Source organism: Squalius cephalus, assembly GCF_949319135.1.
Source record: "Squalius cephalus genome assembly, chromosome: 17".
In the NCBI taxonomy this organism is placed as follows: Eukaryota; Metazoa; Chordata; class Actinopteri; order Cypriniformes; family Leuciscidae; genus Squalius; species Squalius cephalus.
This window is the reverse complement of record NC_137138.1, coordinates 35,420,734-35,447,966: the sequence shown is the minus strand read 5'-3', so window position 1 is coordinate 35,447,966 and position 27,233 is coordinate 35,420,734. Positions and strand designations below refer to the sequence as shown.

General features: G+C 37.9%; 1 protein-coding gene across 2 annotated transcripts in view; it reads left to right on the top strand.

Moving 5' to 3' along the window:
• Nucleotides 1-27,233, top strand: part of fstl4 (follistatin-like 4) — a 233,319-nt gene that overhangs the window by 156,521 nt on the left and 49,565 nt on the right. For both annotated transcript variants that reach the window (XM_079847136.1, XM_079847135.1), the window contains exon 6: nt 3,723-3,843. In XM_079847136.1, the coding sequence (XP_079703262.1) occupies nt 3,723-3,843 (121 nt within the window). The remainder of the gene's footprint in view (nt 1-3,722; nt 3,844-27,233) is intronic.

The window sequence follows — 27,233 nt, the reverse complement described above, 5'->3', positions numbered from 1 at the left end:
TTAGCCCCTTTCACACAGCGCTTTGAACCCGGGAAATTGCCGGCAAATTGCCAGAGTGCCTTCTGTGTGAACGCAAACACGACCCGGGATTTATACCGGGATCGATGCCGGGTTGGGGACCTAGTAACATTGCCGTGTTCAGTCCCGGAACGCGCTGTGTGAACAAAAGCCGTAATAATGCCGTGTCGTAGTGATGAAGCGCGGGATCGTTCGCCAGCTGTGAAACGCAAGTAATGCGCAAGTTTATGATCGAATCAGAGAAAAAAATGCACAAGCGTGGTTTCTCTCGAGAGAAATCGCAGCTCATAAGCAAACTTCAGATGCTGCTGAGACATTAAAGTCACATCGATGTCACGTGTCTTTACGGGATTTTTACGGGTTGTGTGTGAACACACTCTCTGATTCCGGAAAATCACTCGCAGTGTGAATGAACCAAAATCAAACAAACCCGGGTCAAATCCCGGGTCACTTTATCTGTGTATTTTCCGGAATCTCTGTGTGAAAGGGGCTTTTAGGACCTGACGCACGGATCCATTATACTGTTACACATGCGTTTTCTTTCTCAGCAGTTTACGTTCACTTAAAACATAACTGGCTGTGGTTACGTGAATACTCACCAAGATCAGCATTATTGACATCATTTTGTGTGTATTAGACTGTTTAAGCGCAGTAAGCAGAGAAAAAATAACTAAATTTAGTGCTGAGAGGCGGCTTTATGTTTTTTACACCAACAATATTCATCCGGAGCAAATGAAACAAGTGAATGAGGATAGGAGTGTGTGTGTGTAACTCGCTGTCGGAGAGAGGAGAGAGAGAGAAAGAGCAGCTGGTATCGTCTATCTATTCTGCTGAAAATGAGTATTGGAAGCGTTTCAGATATTTTAGTATCGTAAAATCTGTATTTTTGACAACCCTACATTGCATTAAGCTCATTATTTCAGATGGCTGTTTAAAAGACTACAATTGAAAAATGTATAGGCTATATTATATATAAAATTCAACCCACCAAAGTGGCTAATGGGAGAGATTGCGTTAAATAAACCCGCATTAGGCAAGTTGGCGGGTGTTAACGTCAAGCCCTGATTACATGACAGCTTATAGTCTGTTAAACTCCAAAAGACAACCACCTCCAAAGCTGTCCATGTGATTCATGTGCGACTTTAAGTTGTTAAATAAGGTTTAGGATTAAAACTGTACACTGTACACTCTTAGAAAAAAAGGTTTATTTGGATGTATATAGAACTCTAGGGTTCTTGACTCAATTAAAACAAATATTCAATATAAAATAATATGTAGGGTGTAATTACATAATATGATTGCATGTTTTTCTAGTGATAAAGTAAGTTTACAGGCTGTTTAAAGGTAGGGTTGGGAATTTAGAAGCGGCTAGCAATAGTGAGCTAGCTTTGAAAACATGAGATCTTCAGAGCGTCTCAAAAGACACGCGTCCTTCAGAACACATGAACGCAGAGTCTGCGAGACGAGAGACAGCGTACATTACTCGTGTCAAAGCACAGAACATTACAATAATAATGAACGTAAACCACTTACGGAGCTCTTACTTGTGCCATCTGACTGCTGCAGGTTAATTTAGCCGTTGATACAGTGTTGACAGAAATTTAGACCGAATGCTATATGACAGAATGCTGGATGAGCCGGTTTTGGTCCGGAGACTTCCACAGAAGATAGATGTACATGTTTTAATATTTAGACCACTTCCATTATTGATTTCTATCAGGATGTGAAGAAAGTTTCAACCAGTATAACAAAAAGTGTTTATAAAATAAATAGCCTACCCTACCTTTAATTCATAACATAAAAATTAAAAATGAATTAAAACAAAATGAATTCATTTAAAGTAAATCCCTAAAATGATCACATGATGATGAAGGAAACCCCTAAAAGGTTCTATATATGAAGCTCCTGATGGAACGTTTTAGGAAGAAATAATTGAATTATTAAAAATAATAGCGCTTCATGTTGCTTCGTGGCCACATTACCACCTCGGGTGTGCATTATTTTCTGATAATTCTATGTACCGGAGTCAATTATTCTGCTACGGATACCACACCTCAAGACATTGTTCAGATTATGTATTTCAAGAAGTTTGTCAGGTTTTTGTCCTTAAAACGCTCTTGTGTGTGCCTAATTTCTTATGCATCTCATCCCAAGCTTGACCCATTGATAGCAGACTAATGCAGTTATTAGAGAGAGAGAGAGTCTGTGCGTCTCTCAACAATAGCCGCGTTTCCATTACCCTTCAAATTGCGCAAATTGAAATTGCGAAATTTAAAATACGCCCAATGGGAACACATCGATTTCGCAAAAACTCTCAAAAAAGCGTTTTTACGCTCGCATGAGGAGGTTTTTCAGGCAATTCGGAAAATAAATATTTCGCTAAACTGCAATGGAAACAGTTTTTGCGCATTTACAGTCGCCTGACGTAGATGACGCGGTGTGTTTGGACAGAATACGAGACAGAGCTCTTTATTAAATTCATAAACAGGAATAATGGACTCTAAACCTCAAATAAATGCCACAATCAAGATCTGGAAGCAGATCTGAGTGAGAAACACCCAGAAACTCCTCATATGAGCCGCTCACAAGTATAATAAGGGTCGTTCCTTACCATTAATGCTTGGAAACACACACACATCTCCTTCTATTAATAATAATGTCCAGTGCAGTGGCTGGGATATAGTACAGAAACCCACCAACGTCCGTTGCCATGGTTTGGGGAATGATTTTACTTATCGCGAGAGGAAAAAATGAAGTTTTAGTCGTTAATGGAAACGCCGTTATTTCGCAATAGTTTTTTGTCAACATTTAGAAAAAAATCGCAAAAGTTTTGCGCAAATTTGTAATAGAAACGCACCTAGCATCTCTACTATTAGCGAAACTGTAAGTTTAACTGCTTCAAGAACAGCGCCGTTATTACCTCGCTAGTGAGAAATGTCATGTAGCTTTTAAGTTTTTAACTATTTTAATGACAAAATCATCAGAGCAGCGCTGACATGTTTCTGTGTGAGTGTGTGTCCGTTCTGTACTGTAAATAATTGCACACCCTAGAACGTTCGTCAGCCAATCAGATTCAAGCATTCAACAGTCCATATAGAACCTTTTCCTCTAAGAGTGTACATTATCTCGCTTGTTTCACAGATGCTCACCAAATAAATACATGCACATAAAATGTTAATTTGAGTTTTATAATTTTACCGGCATATTATCTTAAATCTTCCACTAAACAAACATTGAAGCAATATTACAGTTCATTGATACTGACTATTTTTATTTTCAGTAGTCATACACTGTAAAAAGAGGTTACTTGCAATTTTGAACTTGAAGAGCTATTTCTGCTCGATTTAATGCTTAAAAATGAGTTTTGTTGATATAATTCAATGCATTTAGGTGGTTTCAGTGGATTTGCTTTTAATTAAACCAGTTAACTTAGAAGTTACCATTTTTTTCAGTGTATTAAAGACTGAAAGGAGTGTAAGTTTCATAATCCTCCGCTTCCAGCCAAACTCATGTTTAATTCAGCTTCTGCTGGCTTGGTTCTTGTCATTATTGAAATCTGGGTGATTAAAATTATTGAACTCTTCCATTAACACTCATCGCATGCCAACCAATCTGCATCAAGAACAACTAGGTTGTGAGGTATAAGACAAGAGCTTCATCACACCTGTAATTGATAACGTTGTTCAACTCCTGTTCTTCCACAGATCTCCATAAAGGAGCATCTGGAAAACATCTTAATGGAGTGCAGCATGCAAGACCTCCTGCGTTACGACGACTACAACAACGACGGTCACCTGACCCTTCAGGAGCTTTACACAGCTTTCCGTGAGTCCCACACATCACTGCCCTTCAGTGCAAATGAGCTTCTCTCTCCATGTGGCAGATCTGCAGGTTTCTCTTCTGGCTCTCAGTGAGCCAGGCACCATTACGCCTCTCTCTGAAACACATTTGCACCTGATCCTTTGGGCCAATGAATGCTAATCATGGCCTGATGATGAGAGATGAGTGCTTTTGGCGGAAAAAGAGAGATGAGATGGCAAGCCGAGATTATCTCGTATCATCCATCGTCCTACGCCGCATAAAGCAAAAGCTCTCGTTTCATTCGTTTCAGGAATTGGCAATGCAATTCACAGTCTCAGCTTCCCGAATGAGCAACTGTAACTAAAATTATACATCCATTCCACGCGGATATAAATCACGGTGTTAAGACTCAGCTACGGAAGAAACACGGCTCCATTACCCAGCACCAGTCATTTACCTGTGTAATGAGGAGTTTAGTGGAGTGTTTGTCGTTATACAGTCCCTTTGCTTGTGTGTGTTGGTCATCAGATGAGAAGGCTGACGTGTAATAAAACATTGCATTGGTCGAGCTCTCCTCAAGGTTAACCATGTTTCTGCTGTGGGATTTTGGAGGATGTCATCTGGAATAAAGGAGAATATCTCGTGAGAAAGGATCATTGCTGAAATTGTTTCCGTGCAAACAGACGTCCCTGAGGAGATCCACTTCACGCTCCTCTGTTTGTTTCTAAGAGAAAGACACTTTATTTTTTTTGTCTGACGAAATTGCTTTACACATGTTATCCAACTTTCTTATGCTGTGAGCTTTCAGAGGAAACGTGCACATATTTAGCTTGTTCTGTCGTTTAGTCGTCATCATTATGTTCATTCAGTGAAGTTTTCATGTATTGTCAGTTGTTTTAAGATGGTAAGTGGTCTCAAGCTGGTTAATATCTATTCATTAGCTATTCATTACAGTCCCTCCAGTTTTTCGCGATGGGAAAAGGGGAAACTCCTTTTCCTCGATTTACTGAAGCCTATAATGTAAAACGCATTTTGCAGCTGCACATCCAATGGCGCGGGCGCGGCCTTAGCCTATATTATTCTTTTACTGTCTATGATATTAGTCCCCGAAAAACGCCATTTTAGCAGGTTTAACGACTGAAGCGTCAACTTGCCAGGTTACTATAGTGCGGCCGGCTATGCAATACTCGTTCCCTACTCTCAGGGAACCGAGGTTATGATAGTAACCGAGTAGTTCCCCTTTGAACGGTCACTTCGTATTGCGTAGCTACAGTGGGGACGCCATGCAAAATGCCGCACTATAAGTAACTGGTTGCCTTCGCAGCTCAGGACCCCTCAACTCAGGGTTTACACACAGTTCTACAGTATAGATTACTACACCTGCTGTTAATATTTACATAGGTCAGGTAGAAAAATTGCCCATAGGTTGTTTTAAAAGTTAATTTGATGAGAATTTGATTAGACCAAAATAAACAAGCTTTATGCATTTTGTTTGTGATTTGTGTCATGTATGACTATTGTGCATCTGACATAATACTATTATGGTAAATGTGATGTCCTAATTATAAAATATAAAAAATGCAAATTTTTTCACAAATTTCTAGAAATTACCACCACAAAATCAGTCATTTTGATAGCAAAAATCACAAAAAAAAATGGTGAAATCCTGGAGGGACTGTCATTAGCTATTCATTAGCTGTTCATTAGCTGTTAATTAGCTGGTTATGAGTCATCAGTAAAGGCATTTATTCGTAAGCAGCTTATGATATGCACAATAATTTTTAGAGACCCAATAATGAGTTTTCAGATGTATTGACCATTCAGCATTGTTCACATATTCTTGAAGACAGTTGTCTTTAAAAAAAACACTGGATTATTTTGCTGTTACACTTAATCAATACATCAATACTTAATAGACAACAATTATTTTTTAAATAAACCAAAATTACTAGTCTAACATCTAATCTCTCATTTTACCAAAAAACAAACAAACTAGGTAATAAACATCAAACTATGTAATAATCTAATGAACATTAAAAAATGTAACAAACTAATTGTCCAAAAGATTACATTTACTCTTTTTGTTGACACTTTTTGATATCGAGTGACCTTATTTTTCAATGCAGAAGTAAGTGAATGTGCGAGATGTGTGATTGATTAGGCGCTATAGGGAAATAACTAGAAAACATTACAAATATTTGCGCTACAAACCAGTGTATTTATGATAATGAGATTCAAATATGATAACAAATACCAGTTTGCGATATCAAGCCACAAACATTCACGTCACCATTGGCCGTGCTGCTCTTACGTGAAAAATAAGTTGGATAAACCGCTTTTTCATAATGCATTCTGGGATTGCATTCATAAAATGATGCCATACAATTTGGCCAAAGAAGGTATTTTAAAAACACAAGTAGGTTATGTTGCCAGATTTGTATCATTAGGCAACATTCACATCTAGAGAAGTCATGGAAATTCATCTGTCAAAAAGTGTGTAAAGCTTGTGTCTATGTAGCTCTCTGTTAAATATACTCCTTACATTAGAGTTTGTTCACACATTGGGTTTAATAAAGCAGATCACATGCTCATATAATATTAATCTGAAAAGACTGCAGCTTGAACTAATCTGACAGTCCTGGATTTCAGCGCTTATACCAGAAATAAAACATATAAGCCTACCGATAAGGCTCAGTTTCTAGGACAGAAATACGACAACAGTTGTAGAAACCAAAAAAGGCTGATGATAAGTAGTGAGGTTAGTGATCTGAAGAAACCACAACAGTAAATGTGTTCATGCTGCAGTGATTCCTCAGATCGTGTGCTGTTTGTGATCAGATGAAACATTTACAGCAGCTGAAGGAGAAACTCGAGTCTCATCCGGAGAGCAGAAGATCAGTCAGACAGGAGAAGCCACCGACAGAAACCAGACAGGACATTTCACTTTCTGACCGCAAACAGGACTATGGAAGCTTGTTTCCGCCACAGAATCAAAAATAAAAAACGTAATAGCGACTTTTTATCACAAATCGCGAGTTTACATCTTCAATTCTGACTTTATATACTACAATTGCGAGTTATAAAGTCAGAATTGTGAGATATAAACTCGCAATTGCGAGAGATAATGCAAAATTCTGACATTGTTTCTCAGAAGTGCATGTTTATATCTCGCAAATTCTGACTTTATAACTCGCAATTGTAGTATATAAAGTCAGAATTGCATGATATAAAGTCGCAATTGCGTGTTATAAAGTCAAAATTGTGAGATATAAACTCGCAATTCTGAGACAAGTCTTTTTTTTTTCCTTAGAATGGGACTTTATTCTGAGAAAATATGTCAGAATTGCGAGATATAAAGTCAGAATTGCGTGTTTATGTTTTGGAGTGGCTTATTTCTTGCAATTCTGACTGTATATCACACAATTCTGACTGTGTATTACACAATTCTGACTGTATATCACAATTCTGACTGTATATCACACAATTCTGACTGTACATCACACAATTCTGACTTTATATCACACAATTCTGACTGTATATCACACAATTCTGACTGTATAGCACACAATTCTGACTGTATATCACACAATTCTGACTGTATATCACACAATTCTGACTGTATATCACACAATTCTGACTGTATATCACACAATTCTGACTGTATATCACACAATTCTGACTGTATATTACATAATTCTGACTGTATATCACACAATTCTGACTGTATATCACACAATTCTGACTGTGTGTTACACAATTCTGACTGTATATCACACAATTCTGACTGTATATTACACAATTCTGACTGTATATCACACAATTCTGACTGTATATCACACAATTCTGACATTATATCACACAATTCTGACTGTATATCACACAATTCTGACTGTATATCACACAATTCTGACTGTATATTACATAATTCTGACTGTATATTACACAATTCTGACTGTATATTACACAATTCTGACTGTATATCACACAATTCTGACTGTATATCACACAATTCTGACTGTATATCACATAATTCTGACTGTATATTACACAATTCTGACTGTATATTACACAATTCTGACTGTATATTACACAATTCTGACTGTATATCACACAATTCTGACTGTATATCACAATTCTGACTGTATATCACACAATTCTGACTGTATATTACACAATTCTGACTGTATATCACACAATTCTGACTGTATATCACACAATTCTGACTGTATATTACACAATTCTGACTGTATATTACATAATTCTGACTGTATATCACACAATTCTGACTGTATATTACACAATTCTGACTGTATATCACATAATTCTGACTGTATATCACATAATTCTGACTGTATATTACACAATTCTGACTGTATATTACACAATTCTGACTGTATATTACACAATTCTGACTGTATATCACACAATTCTGACTGTATATCACACAATTCTGACTGTATATCACACAATTCTGACTGTATATTACACAATTCTGACTGTATATCACACAATTCTGACTGTATATTACACAATTCTGACTGTATATCACACAATTCTGACTGTATATCACACAATTCTGACTGTATATCACATAATTCTGACTGTATATTACACAATTCTGACTGTATATCACACAATTCTGACTGTATATTACACAATTCTGACTGTATATCACACAATTCTGACTGTATATTACACAATTCTGACTGTACATCACACAATTCTGACTGTATATCACACAATTCTGACTGTATATCACACAATTCTGACTGTATATCACACAATTCTGACTGTATATCACATAATTCTGACTGTATATTACACAATTCTGACTGTATATCACACAATTCTGACTGTATATTACACAATTCTGACTGTATATCACACAATTCTGACTGTATATCACACAATTCTGACTGTATATCACACAATTCTGACTGTATATCACACAATTCTGACTGTATATCACACAATTCTGACTGTATATTACACAATTCTGACTGTATATCACACAATTCTGACTGTATATTACACAATTCTGACTGTACATCACACAATTCTGACTGTATATCACACAATTCTGACTGTATATCACACAATTCTGACTGTATATCACACAATTCTGACTGTATATCACACAATTCTGACTGTATATCACACAATTCTGACTGTATATCACATAATTCTGACTGTATATTACACAATTCTGACTGTATATCACACAATTCTGACTGTATATCACACAATTCTGACTGTATATCACACAATTCTGACTGTATATCACACAATTCTGACTGTATATCACACAATTCTGACTGTATATCACACAATTCTGACTGTATATCACACAATTCTGACTGTATATTACACAATTCTGACTGTATATCACACAATTCTGACTGTATATTACACAATTCTGACTGTACATCACACAATTCTGACTGTATATCACACAATTCTGACTGTATATCACACAATTCTGACTGTATATCACACAATTCTGACTGTATATCACATAATTCTGACTGTATATTACACAATTCTGACTGTATATCACACAATTCTGACTGTATATTACACAATTCTGACTGTATATCACACAATTCTGACTGTATATCACACAATTCTGACTGTATATCACACAATTCTGACTGTATATCACACAATTCTGACTTCATATTCTCGCAATTCTGTGAAATAAAGTCAGAATTGCGAGATGTGAACTCGCAATTGTGTAGGGTTGGGTACCGAGACCCGGTTCCAATAGGGAACCGGTTCCGACGTAAACGGTAGTAACCAGACCGAATAAGAACGAAACTTTCGGTGCCTGATTTCGGTGCCTGACGTTTTTTACCGCCCCCTATAAAACATCTCGCGGCACGAATGATCCAATAATAAAACATCTCCAGTAAACCAGCAGAGCGAGCATTAATTTAGTTCGTTTGTTAAGAGGCGATCTAGCGCTGAAATGCGTTTTTTAAATCAAGTGATCAAAGTGCTCGTTGCCGCTGCGATCAGTGGCGCGGATACAGTGTTTTCTCTTGTGGCTCGCGCACACCGCACTGTCACTCGGACGCGCGCTTCGTTGTGGAGATCGATCTATTTATGAGGCGCCGTCTATATGATTATGTGCGCGGAGAGTTTGTGTGTGTGTTTGTGTGTATGTGTGTGTGTGTGTGTGTGTGTGTGCTCGCGTCTCAGATGAGTATGCGCGGAGAGTTCCGCGCGTCTCGTGTGTGTAGAGTTTGCGTGTTTGTGCGTGAGCGACTTTAGATGTGATGTTGAGCATTTCATATTAGTTTGAGCATTCAGCAGTATACATGTATGACTACTTAGTAGGCCTATGTGTATGCAAGGGTTTCATATGTGCGTGAATGAAGTTTGATTTAAAGGGATACTCCACTTTAAAATGAAAATTCTGTCATCATATACTCACCCTCATGTTGTTTCAATTCTTTATGAATTTCTTTATTCTGCTGAACAGAAAGGAAGATATTTAGAATAATATCAGTAACCAGACAGTTTCTGGTCTCATTTACTTCCATAGTATTTTTTTTTCCTACTAGCCTATGGAAGTCAATGAGACCAGAAACTGTCTGGTTACTGATATTATTCTAAATATCTTCCTTTCTGTTCAGCAGAAGAAAGAAATTCATACAGGTTTGAAACAACATGAGGGTGAGTATATGATGACAGAATTTTCATTTTAAAGTGGAGTATCCCTTTAAGCCCTAGACGACGCCTATCTATTCATTCTGGTGAAATCACAAAATATAATGGACACAAAGTGTCCCTGCTTGATATACAACCACTGATGAGCATAATTGTAAAAAAAAAAAAAAAAAAAAAAAAAAAACTACGAATGCGGATTAGAACCCAAAACCTCTGACACGCCTGACTAAAGTTCAAGTTCAGCTGCCAGTGTTCCTCTTCGGATAAGTCTAATATTTTAATGCCAACTGCAAATCTTGCATATCAAGTATGAAGTATATCAATATCAAGTATATTTATATGAGGCTATACTGTGTGTGTTAAATATTTCTGCTCAGTGTCAGATATTTCTCTGTTTTGTAAAAGTCATAATATGAGAAGACAAAATTTTGATGTTAACTCAAGTGTTTTCGGCTACATCAGTAGCCTTTTAAACGGCACAATTTTTCATTTAATCAGAAATCAGAAAATCTTTTTCAGAAAATCAAACACACACACACACACACACACACACACACACACACACACACACACACACACACACACACACACACACACACACACACACACACACACACACACACACAGAGGTATTATTTTTTTGATAAAGTGTGTGCGGTTTAGTTTTGTTAAGTACCGTTTCAAGAACCGTTTAAGCACCGGAACCGTTTGAAAAATACCGAGTAGGTACTGGTATCGGATAAAACCCAACCGATACCCAACCCTACAATTGTGTGATAAAAAGTCGCAATTATCTTCTCAAATGTTTTATCCTGTGACGGACACAAGCTTCCATTGCAAATATAAGAGCCTCCAAAAAAAGAGTCCCTGGTAAAAACCTGCTGAAAGTACCGAGCCGAAGCCTGAGCGACTGAGGCGGACGATCGATGATCTCCTTCAGGAGCGTTTCTGTCAGAGCGGCGAAGAGAAAGAGCATCTGGGTGAGGGGCGAGCGAGCGAGTGAACGGTGTAATGGTTTGAGAAGACGTCCCGCTGAGAGCAGGGCTCCTGTGCTGAGGGTTAGTGGGTCTGTCCCGTCTGATGAATCTGAGCTGCAGGTCAGGCCAGCTTCATGCACATCAGAGGGGGTCGCAGGTCTCTCCAGGGCCTGAATTACTGAATCAGACAAGGAGTTAATTGAACACGTCGAACCAAGACACTAGCGTCACTGTCTCGCTCACTAACTCTAGTGGAGACTCATGTCAGCCGCTCCAGAAACCACACACACACTGCAGTCGGACGTTGCTAAGCTAGCTAAAAAAGTGCACTTATAAGTTCCCATTATAAATGCAACATGCAAAAATTGGATACAATAATAATATTAGGTAACACTTTATTTTACAGTGTCCTTGTTACATATTCTTACTATTAACAGTAAATTATGCATAATTACATGCAACCTAATCCTACCCTAACCCGATAGTAATTACATATTGTTCATTAATTTTACCCAGTACTTAAATGTATAATTACACTAACAATGACACCTTAAAAGAAAAGGGTTACACTTATTACAAGGGTTACACAATTATATATTTAAGTACTGAGTAATATTGAGTAACTACATGTATTTACTATAGGGTTAGGGTTTGGTTGAGGGTTAGTTGCATGTAATTATACATAATTTACTGTTATTACTATAGTAAGTACATGTAACATATGTTACAAGGACACTGTAAAATAAAGTGTTACCAAATAAAGCGTAGCCCAATATAATTTATAACTTCTTTGTGACGTTATAAGTGATGCTGCTTAAATGAGGTGTATTAGAAGACAGTGTGATGTTTCTGCCCTCTTGAAATACTGTCTAGGTAACCCTTGTGAAAATGAAGTACACTTCAGCATACTTTTGGAAGGAGTACTTATTATGGAAATAAAATTATTTAGAAGAATATACTTCAGTGCAAACTTAATATAATGTTTTTGGACACTGGATGTTATTTACAATTAAATGAAATTTTATTATAGTTTCAATTTGCATGAAGCTGAATATTTGAGAGCTTTTTGACTCTAATGTGCAATTTCATAATTACCCCTATTGTCTTTGAAATTTTTGATAAACTGTAGCATTAATGGTACACTAAAATATACTTAAATGTAATTTCTCCTGAAACTTGTACCATTTATTTAAATATATTTGTAATTAGACATTTTTAGCCCTCTGGTGCTCTTTGATAATTTTTGACCCAAAAGAAATTATTGTATTTTTTTTTCTTAATTTTTTTGTTGTTGCATTTTTTACCTCATCGGAATGGTGCAAAAATCAGTTTTGACACTTGCTGTGTGAACACACAAAATCATGGACATGATTAGAAAAATGTTAAATGGTCCTGAAAAAAAAAAAAAATCATACTTGTATTGTTCGCAGTCAAAAATGGGAGACTAATCTTTTTTCATATGATCAAAAAGTGGATAAATGGGTTATAACTACTGCATAACTATAATTTAGTCCCATTAAATCCCCTATAAATACAAAATATTAAATAAAAAACAATATCAAACTAAAATATAGTAAAATATAGTACATTTGGTCATTTTTGACTGTCACATGAAGAGCACCAGAGGGTTAAACATGAAGTTGCAATTTAGTACGCTTAAAATGTATTAAATTTAAATATAATATTGAATAACACAATTACAGTCAAGTACTTTACAAGTGCTTTAGAATGTTAGTCAACACATCAAAATAAGTGAAGCACGACAAGATTAGTTTTTTATGTATTTTTAAGTTTTGAAGTGCACATTCGACACAATTAAGCACACTTCTTTTTTCACAAGGATCTGTAATCGTGAATAAAGAAATCATTGCACTCCAGGAGCACGAAACGCAGTCTGGGTTTGAGACGCACATTTGTCTTGTGGCTTTGTCTTCTTCACTGCTTTAGGAGACATCTGTATTCTCTCTGGCAGGAACATGCAGTTCTTGTTCTTTAAAGCTGCTGTTCACCTAAATCAGCTTTTGTGTGGAATTGCACCTGGACCGTTTCTGTGGTAATGCCAGTCGTGCAAGTTGAATGAATTTCAGCATGTCTTGAAACAGCGTTAAGTTGTAATGCCCTTTCCTCCTGATAGCAGATGGACTCAAGCCTCCACTGTCATTGCTGATATTGTCCTGTCCTGAATCCGTTGTGGCTCGATGTGAAGAGTAAGCCAGAGTAAGATCAGCCATGCGTGCTGTAACGTGTGCCACAGCGTGAGTCATCCGGAAGAGTCCGCGCCACCGTAATCTCGGTGAAGATCTGATGTTTGTGCCACGCGAGGAGAGGAGGAGGAAGTGTAAATGCATGTCTGGGAAATCTCACAAAGCTTAACGTGTTTCACAGGCTGGCGAAAGGTTTGGTAAATGCACATTTATGGAAACTGGCGGTTTGATTCATTCATGAATCATTCCTCGAATCGTGTGTTGTTAAGGAGAGGTGTGCTGGGTCTCGCACTGAAGGAGGGGTTACAGGATATCATGCTTACAGTAGATTAAATGATATTGAAAAGTTGACTGGAAGATGCTTCATCACTCTCAAACCAGTGTGCGTGAACAGATTTGTATGCAGCTCTTCTCCGTCCTGTCACAGCTGTCGAGCCCCAAAATACACCAAAAACAGTCATAAAAATAGTCTCATGACTGGTGTTCTGTTTTCCAAGTCTTGTGAAGTTCGCAAATGGATCTCACGCCGGGGCTTGAGACAGTCGTTCTCGCGCATATGGAAAAGTTGGGGTTGAGATTGAACGCCAAGAGAAGTGTACTTTCTCCAGCACAGACGACCACCTTTCTTGGTGTCATGTGAGATTCAGTGACGATGAGGGCTGTGCTCTCGCCCGCTCATATCGCCACGATCCTCGCAGTTGTAAAAGAGATAAAGCTAGGCCAGTCACTCACTGTAAAAGTTTCAAAGGCTGTTGATGGCGTCCACGTTATACCGTTCGGCTTGCTGTACATGAGACCTTTGCAGTGGTGACTCAAGACCAAGACCCACTCCGTATGATCAAGATTACACGGCAGTGTCTCCGTGCCTTGGTTATATGGAGGAAACCTTGGTTCCTCTCCCGGGGTCCAGTGTTAGGAGCTCTTTGCCATCGAGATTCGCTCTCGACAGACGCTTCCTTCACCGGCTGGGGAGCGCTAATGGAAGGCCGCTCAGTTCAGGGTCTGATCATCTTTCGTGAGATGATGATGGCGGTCTTCAGTGCTTTGAGGGGCCGTCACGTGTTCGTCCGCACAGACAAGATGTCAGTGGTCTCCTATATAAATCATCATGGGGGTCTGCATTCAAAAATGGAAAAGTCAGCCAGCTGTTTATTATCATGTTAATTATTGTCTTTCTCCCTAAAAAACATACTTTTACATATTCGTCTGTTATTGAATGAAAAAAAATGAGTAGAGTTCCAAAATGTTCTCACTTTCAAGGTATCCGATATATCCTCATGTCCAAGAGAAATGCACGTCACTAAACTAACGCCAAAAGCGTCCCTTTAGTTCTTTATTGCAACACTGCTGGTATTGCATTGCTTTCATTGAGAAACCTTTAAAAATCAGCACGACACGGACATTGCGACCGTCTTTTCTTCCCTATTGTATTGAGTGAAGCGTCTGCTGGAACAAGAACTAATCTTGATTTTGTCCGTGGGGAATTGATTGGATGGTTGGATGGATGTGGTTTGCTATTGGTGGACACACAAAAAAAAAGATTACAAGGGAGTTTTAAGTTTTTTTATATTTTATTTGACTTAACATTTACTTTATTCCAAGCTACAACATTTTTTAATGGCTTTTAGTTTTAGTTAACTATAAAATAACCCTGACTCCTAGTTTCCTGTGGATCTACATGGACATATTTGTAATTTCTTAACATAAGTTATACAACGTTCTTGATGATTCCAGCGCTTAAGAAAATCATTATTATTCCACGTGTGATCTTTGGCAGCGCAGAAAAGAGCGTTTAGTGGAGGGTCGGCAGTTTCTCACACGCTTTGCATGAGCAAACGCACGAGTGCTGCTGCAGCATTCTGATGACCGTGGAGCGGCTCCCGACTGCTGCTGCTCCGCATGTGGGCTTCTTTTATCCCAGCCTCCGACTTGGTCTGCAAGAAGGAAATAATTCATTACCGTGGCTGCATTGATTTATTCCTTCTGCAGGCCTGAGCTAGAGTCTGACTTCAAACAAATGCTTCAGGCGATGGACTGTTCAGCTCTTCCTAGCGCCGCCACCTTCACACACACACACACACACACACACACACACACACACTGGCAGCAGAAAGACTCTAATCTGCTGAAAGGCTTCAGTGTTCAGCTTCTTGTCACAGAGGCAGAAAATGGTCATGATGCAGCGGTTCAGGATCTGGCAGAAACCGTACTTTTCTTAATATAGGAAATTATTTTCTTAATATACTTTAGTGATTGCTTGGATTTGTCCTTTAATTCCATTTGTCTGGCCTTTTTTGTTTGTTTGTTTGTTCGTTTGTTTGTTTAATATGTTCCTTGAAGTTCACTTATAATGTCAGTGACGTTTCTTGCACACATTTGCTTAAAGTCCCCCTGTAGTCCCCCTTATCTCTTAAAACTCATCTTTGATCACCAAAATGACATATTTAAACATTTTTTCCTTTAAATAAATTCTTCATGCCTTAAAATAGCTTCATTGTAACTCTACACCCATGCCTCATTTAATATGCGTGGTTCTATGAATATGCTAATGAGCCCTGCCTCCACTCACTCACTCAGCTCAGAGATCCACTGGTTGACGATCACACATTGATCTGATTGGTTACAAGGTAATTTGTGACGTCAGAAACACCAGCGATTTCAAAGCGTGTTTTTGAGACTGTCTTTGGTTCACTGCAGTTTTAAGGAGGAAATACTCTGCAATGGTGTCGACTTATGAACTTACACATGCTTTGTCTTAAAGCATATTAAAAACACCACATAGACACATAAACAACATTAAAAGCTGGATTTTCACCACAGGGGGCTTTAACTCTGAGCACTGCTCTGACTCGCTAACTGCATCTCTCTCCTTGTCACTGACTGAGCTGACAAGGTGAAGTGGTAGTTGAAGTGTTGTTGTGTTGTCAGTCAGATGTAAATATCTACCACAGCAACACATTCTCAATCCCAACTCGCCACATATTGACGCTTGGTTAACTCTTTTTTAACGCTCAGGAGCCCTTTAGAGTCATTTTTCGACATTCAGTGTACTCCATTGCTTTTCAGTTGTTTGCCTTATTCGTCAGGTCAAGACGTATTTAATTTTCTGCATGCATTTGTAAAAGTAGAAATGGAATTATGAAATTATGAATATTGATACTTCCATAGATGTTTTGGAGTACCTAACCCACCCCTAGCCTAACCCTACCCACTTCTCAACAATATGAAACACAAAACAGGCGCAGTGGGTATTTTGGCTAAATCTGACCAATACAAAAACAGTATGAAAGTATTATAAACAACTCATGTTATATTGCAAGTCTTCTGAAGCCAAACGATTTCTTAAAAAATGAAGAACAGAGTGGATCTTAATGTTTTAATAGCTGACAATGATCCCGCTCTGTGAAAGCACACAGACATATCTCATTCAGAAGAGACACCCATACTTTAGATGTAATTGACGCAATAAACAAAAAACACACAACTGCATTTCTGCATCACTGTTTCTGAAACCCACTAAACACAAACCATCTTAGCAGTGAATAGCTGACCATATGTAATTGAACAAACTAAAAGGAACACTAATCACAATAACAGTGACAAAAAAAAAAACATCATCATAAACTCGAGCTGCTGCGTTTTGGACCAGCTGTAGTTTGTTTATTAAGCGTGCAGGGCAACCACCCATAAGAGCATTACAGTAATCTAGCCTTGAGGTCTTGAACGCATTAATTGGCTCCTCCGCATTTTTCATTGAGAACATATGTTGTAATTTAGATCATTTTTAAAATTGAAGAATGTGGTTTTACAGATAGAAACGTGGCTGTCAAATGAAAGATTGGTATCCAAGAGCACACCCAGGTTCCTAACCGATGACGTAGAATTGACAGAGCCGCCATCAAGTGTTAGACAGTATTCTGGGTTAATAAGTACAGAGGTTTTTGGTTAAATAATTGGAAACTCTGTTTATTTTTTCAGAATTAAGTAGTAGGACGTTACTAGTCATCACATTTTTTATATCAGCTATGCATTCCGTTAATTTTGTGAATTGGTAAGCTTCGTTGGGGCGTGAAGAAATATAGAGCTGAGTATCATCAGCGTAACAGTGAAAACTAATGCCATGCTTCCTAATGATATCTCCCAAGGGTAGCATGTACAGAATGAACAGCAATGGTCCTAGTACTGAGCCTTGAGGTACGCCATACTGAACTTGTGTTCGATACATCTCTTCATCCTCAAAATTCCTCATGTTTTGACCAAACACAGAAAATTGTATTGTTCAAGTGTCGCAGTTATGTTCTGTTTCCTTTAGTTCCTTTTCCTCCACTCTGTTTAGTTTAGGATTTCATAGTTACTCACACCTCATTAGTGTCCATAGTTACCCATTACTTTGACCTGAGTCTCGTTTTGTTTCCTCGCTTGCCATGTGTTTATATAGCGCTTAGTTTGCAGTCATGTTCTGTCAGTTCGTTTTAATGGATTGTGTGGTTTTGCTTTTTTCCCTACGTTTTCTCCTGAGATCTCCTGAGTGTTGTGGATTTATGATAAAGACTGCTTATTGATAGTGTTGAGAGAAACAAAGCTTTTCAAAACTTTGAATCAACTGAACTAATTGGACTATTCACAAAATGATTCACTGTTTCGAAGTGCTGGAAACACCACCTGCTGGTCAGAATGGTCAGCACAAAAAGCCGAAAACTCAGCACAAACCTACATACAAATGCCTTTTACAAGTTACAAATGTTTTCATGAAAGTGTAATCTATTAAAAAACAATTAACAAATCATTTAATACTATTAAATATGATAGAATGTGTGTTATTTTATTAAATGATGGGTATACTATAAGATAAAACTGTTCCTTTTTATTATGTCATTAAAATGTCTACACATTTATCAAACTTTATTAAGCAAAGCCATAGACCCTGTTTTATGGGTTCACAGATCATCGCACCCTAGTGGCGAACCATTGGCATTTCTAAATATTTTGAAACAGCCATGACATAACCAAGCCTCGTTTACTGAAATCACATGACTTTGGCAGTCTGATACACACTCTGAATCATTAGTTTGAAACAAATTATTCAAAAATGTTTGGAAGTAAATGATGGCAGAACAAGATTTATTGCTTTAAATAGTGAGTGTGCTTTTGTACTGTGAGTGTGATGTTAAAACGTAAGACATCTGTGCACCACAGACAACAATCAGCACCTCTTGAACCGCACAATCATGGTTTACCATCCCTGTCAGTCTAGAAACATCATGCATTCATAGCGGTTGCTGTGGCAACTGGGTAATGCTGATGTCACACATCCAGGTTGAAGATGATCCCTTTAGACGAGTCCTCGGGTGGAAATGCCTTATGTGAATCAGCAATCAGTCCAGCTTGATTGCACGTGAAGAGAAAATTCAGAAGCACTTTGCCCGACTGATTATTCTATAATTCAGCTGTTTTGAGCAATGATTATTGACTGATTAATTGTGCAGTGTTCAGACTTACAGTGTGGGTTTGAAGCGTTGCTTTAATTGGGCCTCTGACAGTGCAGTGAAAGTCGCTTTCATATTTCATTTGTATCATATTTGGTACATCTGGCTTATATAGTATAATATAGTGATAACATGAAGGGAAAAAAAAGCTCATTGGTTTGCAAAAATATGCATATGATATTTATATGAACAAAAGGTGAGATCAAATTCTGATGCTTGTGATGTAAATCTATGAGATCTTTATAATAGTATAGCAGATACTGCCATTAAATCATATAAAATCACTCTATATCTGCCAATAATGTCTTAGTAAGATGATATTTAAATGCTTAGTTTTATGATGAAAGCTCTGTAGTTTTAAAACATATAATGCAATGCAATACAATGGTGATTGAGAGAACAAATAAACCTTTCTCAAAAGCATGATTTAAAAAAAAAATGATGTCTGGATAATCAAGTAAACCTGAGTTTGCTTAGTCCAGTACGGGTTCATCCTGAAATATTACTAACAATATCAGAGTTATTCTTATGTTTACTTGATAAATCAGACAGCAGAAACACACGAGCTGAAGGAGGACGATTGTACAATTACACTAAAAGACTTTTACTTGCGGTTCACCGTGGATGCGCACAGCAAGAAGCGTAGTTGTCTGTGGTGATGTGCGTCAAGTTTGTATGAAAGATCGTCGTATCTTGAGGTTAGCAGATATCACATAATGCATCCTGCTGACATGTAATTAGGTGAAAACCCCAGGCTGCTCATTATCCCATTATAGCTGTGAATCTAAATGCAAACTGCCAACAGGTCTATAATAGCTTGTCAGCACTTCTGATTGAGTTTGACATGAGTGTGGTGAGACGTCAGCATCACTTTCATTGCTGTCACATTACCCTCCTCCACACCACGGCTCATAAATCTCTCCGCTCAACATTGTTTTGACTGTGTGACGCAAATCATATTTCCACAATATCAAATCAGTTAGCTCCACATTTCAGTATCATTTATTTCTCTTCATAATTGCGCTGCAGTGTTTTCACCTTGGGATTGTCCTACTGTCTTTGGCCTTGAAGGTTTTCTTTTAGGAATAGAGCAAGCTGTCTAACCTGACTGGCTTTTACCAACATATAAGATATTGGAATGTTTCCTCTCCTTTTTCAAGTTTGATAGCACATTTATTTTGTTATCCAGAATGATATGATTAGTTGCAGTTTCATTAATTGCATTGAGCTGTCTGGTCATGATATCTGTTATAATAGTCATGAAGCAGCTGAGGTCAGACATTTTACCATAGTATTCTTAAAAAGACGTATAAGAAATGCTGTAACTCGCTGTATGAACTGTATTTTACCAGTATTCTACACACTGCTCAAGAAACATGCAATTTCAAGATGTAGAGAGGGCTCCAGAACCACTTTTTTTTATTATTACATGTATTTAACATCTATTAACATTTAAATTAATAATTTAATGCAATGCATTTACATTGCAAAGAGATTAATACTCTTATTCATCAAAAGTGACAGTAAAGACGTTTATACCCAGACAGCAACATTAGTGTCGGCCCAGATCCGGCACACATCAGGGACGCATTGAATCCACATGTACCAGATGTGGCCCGGATCTGGGCCGACACTAATGTTACAAAAGATTCTATTTTAAATAAATGCTGTTCTTTTGAACATCAAATAATCCTGAAAAACAAAATGTATCACAGTTTAAAATGCAGCTTTGATCACAAGAATAAATTACATTCTGTATTATAATAGTATTTTCACTCGGCACTATTGTTGATGGTGTTGTTTTTTTTCTTCCCAAGTACATATGTATTGTACTTGTACTGGTGTATTGGTGTATTATTCTGTTTTATGAACTTTTAGGGTGTGTTTACACGACAACAATGTACTACAAACAGAAACGCGTTTAGACGACAACATTGTAAAACGATCCCATTCACACGGATCCACGAAAACGACTAAAAACGCTGTATTCTGCTGCCAGGCCAGTAGATGGCGATGTCATTTTGTAAAGAAACACTATAGACTGAACACATATTCAGTGTTCAGTCTATAACACATATATGCGGTATTCACATGTTTGTAGTTTACACAGAGACAATAACAGTATCGCTTTCAAAAACTTGCACTACAAAACCCTTCTTTCAGGCCCCCAAAACACAGTAACTCCGCAACAAACGGAGAAAACATGAACATGAATTTCTCTCTTCTGCTTTACAGTAGCACTGGGACCACATGAACTAAACCTGATGATCTGAGATGATCCATCTGACCAGCCTCATGTTACATCATAATATTTCTACGTCTAGGAATTTCATTTTTCAGAATCCTAAACTTTTCAGTGTTCTCTCATCATCAGAAAAATGGAAAAGTACATTTTATTCAAGTCAAAAATACCTAAATTTAGCTCTAAGGCATGCACTGTAAATAGTGAAATGAGAGTTTGATGTGGTTTTACCTGTTCATTTTACACATGACAGGCATCACTGCTAATTGTTTGCAAGTCGACTTCATTTACACTTCATGCAGCGGATCTGGAATTGTATCGATTAACGCAGTGTTTGGTCTAGAAGCAACAGAAAGCAATCTCCTCCATTTGAGTGTATCCAGCTCTGTCATTACGTCTGAGGCCGGCACTAAGCCGGGCGGAGGAAGGGATTTCTGCTGTCATATTGCTACAAAATGGATTTTAGACCTTATATTTGATCAGAGAAGAGGAAACTCCTAGAGCAAGGTTAGATTGACCTTTTCTCTTGATATTGCGCTTTTCAAAAACTGATTTACTGTGGAAAACATATCGCTGGTTTCCTGTTAGTGCCTGTGCAGGAGAATGCGGTGGGCTGCTGTTAAACGATAATCTCTAATCTATTGTGTCTGTTTCACCAGTGCAATCTGCTGCGTTCAGACCCTCTAACGTGCTTGGTCTAAATACTGTAGTTCACGATCCCTGAGCAATCACATTAGTGTGTTCATAAACATCTGTACGCGTCACCTGACTGCTGTCGGGTGTCATGAGTGATGACATCTGCCACACGAGCCTGACACGGCATGATCCCTGAAACGACTCTGCTGATCCCTGACACGCTGCTGCTAATGTGTGTGATGTTCTGTGTCAAAGGCTACAAGTGTTTCCGACCCCAAGTCAACACAACCTTATGGTGAAGTCATTTAAAAATGATTTTACTCTTGTGGAAAAAAAAAATCAATAATTACTGTTTAAAGGGGACACATCCACCCTTAAAATCCACCCACTCCTCTTTTTTAATAACCATAAATCATAAGCAGTGTCTCAGAACAAGCTTTTTGCAGATTGTTGCACCCCCCACCACAGCTGACGGACTCCACCCTATTAGCATAGGCCCCGCCCACCATTACTGATGGACTCCACCCTATTAGCATAGACCCCGCCCAGCACTGCTGATGGACTCCACCCTCTTAGCATAGACCCCGTCCACCCCTGCTGACAGACTCCACCCTATTAGCATAGACCCCGCCCACCACTGCTGATGGACTCCATCCTATTAGCATAGGCCCCGCCTACCACTGCTGATGGACTCCATCCTATTAGCATAGGCCCCGCCCTCAGTGAGCTGTTCACAGTCCGCATGTTTATCTCCTCTCCAGAGCGTTTTACAGCAGCGTTCAAGTAAGAAATGTATTCTTATTAAAGCTACTAAAGTTATTCAGTCGAGAGCAGTGAGTGATTATCTATTTTCTTTAGTTGTTTGATTCATATTAACAGCAGATATAGCAGTAGGTTCTGTATATTACGCTGCTGTCACTTTAATACACAGATATAATATACACATGCGATTTCTTTCCCAGCTGTTTATGTTCACAGACATAACCGACTGTGTTTATGTGAACTTTGTGTGTTTTTGACAACCTTGTGTGTATTTGGCAGTTTAAGCTCAATAAGACGTGAACGAGAACTTAGTTTAATACTCCGTCTGACATCCAGCTTTCTGTGCGCGTGATTCGGTGTGTGCGCTCAGAAAACCATATATCAGAAGTTCAGACTGATGAGTGTCCGAGGCACGAGCTGTACAGGCTCCGCCCTCTTCTGGAAAGGGGGCGGAGCAGCATCTTTGCATTTAAAGATACATGAACAAAAACAGCATGTTTTCTCTTCCACTCAAAAATGGGCATTTAAAACATGGTATAATAAGTGATCTGTGGGGTATTTGTAGTTGAAACTTCACATTCTGGGTACACCTGAGACTTATATTACATCTTGTAAATAGGGGCATAATAGGTTCCCTTTAATACTTTACTAATTTTATTATAACCTACATATGCAACCCAGGCTCATTGTAAAATCGTGCATCTACATACATTTTTGTTAAACTCCAAAAATGTACCAGTGTATGCAAATCACTGCAGTTTCCAGCTGAAATGAACCCTAGAGACAATTAAACACCAACAACTGTTATTCCTTTTCACACAAATTATGATTACAGGGGGATATTATCGATTAATAAAGACATATTTCCGCACGGTTCCTTGCACAACACTGTTATCAAAACTCAGATCCCCTGAAACACGAGTCACGATAAAAGAGCTCAAAGACTTGTAGAAACAAGACAAAATGTCATGGTTTCTTCAGCAAATGTGTTTTTCACGTTTGCTTTTGCAACGGTTTAGAGCCACTCACCGCCCATTTCACTTTAGGATTGTCATGTTACGTACAACAACATAAGATCATCTTGTAGAAATGTCGCCACAGGCACGTTTTTCCAGTTAGCCTGGGTTGCAACAATGGAAACATCTAAATCAACTGGTTTTATTCAAGTCAAAAAATACTATTTAACATCACTGAACCAATACGTACATCCATTTATGCTGAAAAAAAAAATGGTAGAAATGGCTCTTTAAGGTAACAATTGTACAAAGTAAAAAAATCCATTCTCAATAAAGTAAGCAATTGAAATGTCAGTATTTCTCTTTTAACTTAAAATGTATTTTGTAAAGTGGAGGAGTAAAAATTACAAATTAAATAGGATGCATTGAAAACAAGTGTTCGAATAAACTGTGAATACAGCACACAATGAGATAAGTGACCACTTCATTACAAAGTAGATGTTTTTGTTGTGTTTGAGTATTGAACACACTCATCTTTTTTATTTTGTTGGTAATGAAAGTCTTTATTGCACCAACAGCAGTTTATTAGAGCGGGAAATGAAAGAATCAGTTCATGGTCGTTCAACGCTGGTCCGTTTAAGCATTTTGTGCCGGTAAACATCATTTCTGCTTAGTGTCAGACCAAGAGTGTTTATAATAAACTAATCAATGGTAATTTACCAGGAGTCTGTTTTCATTTGTTTGAAAAGATAATGGAATATGGAGACTGTAATAGGCCTCCTCTGCTATTGGAAACTGTATGAGCTGTTGCAGGTCATCAAGTCGAGAGTATCTGTATAACTCTTTACAATACACACTGATTTAAAGCAGCTTTACAGAAAGTTACACTGTTATGTCTATAATGCCTTGATGCTTTACCATCGAGCAAGTTTTAGTTGGCGATGAGATTTTACATGGTGATGATATGCGTGATCCTGTGGATTTATATTTAGTTATATTGTATTTATAATGTTGTCTAGACCATATATCAGTGCTGCAGTGACTGAGACACATGACTGAGCGATCAAGACCATTAAGAGTTAAAATATTGGTCAGTTTTGTTCCATTAAATATTTAAGATATTACATATCGGTCAGGTTTGTTCCAATAAGAGATTTAAAATATTGGTCTGTTTTTGTTCCATTAAGAAATTTAAAGGTGGAACAACATTTTATTGAAACTATTTTGTTGGTCAGTTTTGTTCCATTAAGAGATTCAAATGTCAGTTGGTTTCGTTCCATTGATTGAGAGTAAGCGAGAGTATGCATTTCTCAAAAAGTATTAATAAAAAAATGTTGGGTTGTCGCAGGTGAAAAGTCTGAAATGTCTGATGCTCGGATACACAGCTAATAATTCAAAAGTAATGAAGGGATTTAGATAATAGTTGGTTTTGTTGTTGTAAGCAAAGGAAAGAATTCTCAAAAAGCATCAATGAAGATACGATCGGTTGTCTTCAGTGAAAAATATCCGGTTGTCGAAGAGTCTGATGTGAGTTTAACATTAACATTTTTATTGACAGTAAGTAGCATCTCTGAATTCAGACAGAATTACTATAATGTGACGGCGTTCTTTACTGTTGTTGAAAATTACTTATATTGTGGTAAATATTTTAAGTTCAACTTCTGGGAAATAAGTGGCATCCAGGAGACGGCAACACTGTCCTAGTGATCGGAGTAAAGTTATTTACCCTGGTATTGGTGTTGAAGGGCTTGTGCTTCTGCTTTTATCAAATGATTGCAACACATTCTTGGTCAAGACGTTTTGTTTGTTGTGGCATCTGTGCGTGAACATCTGTTCATCTGCTATATAGACCTATAGAACAGTGGAGATTAAAGCGTAACTCTCGCCAAAATGCAACCTAGGCTCTTTTTGTTAATCTACCCGAGGCAAACTTTCGTTTAAAAGCATAATTAGAATGGAAACGCCAGTTTTAAGTTTGACCGTATTTTCGTTTTCGGTCAAATGCCTTGTGAATGGGAGTGAATGGGGCACGACTATGATAGCATCAAAAATCGCTATTTTTAAAACACTAATGCTGCTCGACACAACATGAAACTGTGCTGAAGTATCACCAGCGGCTCTACACATGAACTCCAGCACTGAGAACATTGTGTACACAGAGTTTACTAAAGAGAAAGATTTTGAACAACTCACTGTGTTTCCGTCCGCCGGCATTTTGACAGTCAAAAATAGTCGATCTCCGTAACAGGGAGGAGAGTAAAGATGGAAAGCTTAGTTCCATATAAATTCACGGATAATTTGTTGTTTTCTCGTTAGTGAAAATTTATATTGACCTTGTATTTGAAAAAGGATCCTCATATAAGAAACAATTCTAAAATTTAGAGTCAGTTCATTCGCATTCGGAGATCGACTATTTTTGACTGACAAAATGCCGGCGGACGGAAACACAGTGAGTTGTTCAAAATCTTTCTTTTTAGTAAACTCTGTGGACACAAACAATGTTCTCAATGCTGGAGTTCATGTGTAGAGCCGCTGGTGATACTTCAGCACAGTTTCATGTTGTGTCGAGCCTTCTTAGTGTTTTAAAAATAGAGATTTTTAATGCTATCGTAAAAGTGCCCCATTCACTCCCATTCACAAGGCAATTAACCTAAAACGAAAATACGGTCAAACTTAAATGTGGCGTTTCCATTCTAATTGTGATTTTAAACAAAAGTTTGCCTCAAGTAGATTAGCAAAAATACCCTATGTTGCATTTTGGCGAGAGTTCCCCTTAAATGCCACATTTGCCTGATGAATATATTTATTTTCCATTGTTCAATGATTTGTTGTATAGTCCTAAAAACAACAATACTGAGTTCCGAAAAGAAACTGGAAGACTGCAGGATCATTCCCATGAGCCCCCAGGTTTCATTGTTGAGGTTTGGGTTCCAGTGGTCATCGTTCCCTCTGATTTAAGACAGTTAGGTCAGATTAGATGGTGATCCAGAAGCGCTTCCAGCAGGGCAACATCACACTCGGCATTTACAGGTTTCAAAAGTTTCCCAGACCTGTCCTGGTTGGGTAGACAGGAGATTAATCACAGCGCGTGCCCTTCACGTCTTCAGGGAGCCGGTGACACGAGTGCTAAGCAGCAGAGTAGAGAAGAGCTGGTTCTGGCCTCTACAGAATGGCCATGATGCAGAATGGCAGATTTGAAGTGTGTGACTGTAAATCAAAGGCTTGGGTAATGTTGATGCATCTTTCTGTTGTGTGTATAGTGTGTGAAGTCATCGGTGTGACTATAAATGGTTTGTAGATCAGTAGGTATATCATATTGATTCAGTGGGGAACTAGTTCTTTCCTGACTTTTGTAGTCATTTCCGATAAATGATTTTTAATAAGCAGATTAATTGATTTGCTAATTAATATCTTGGCCTATTTGTGAACCAGTTTGACCAATTCATTGAAAAAGAACAGACTCTAAAAATGATTCACTG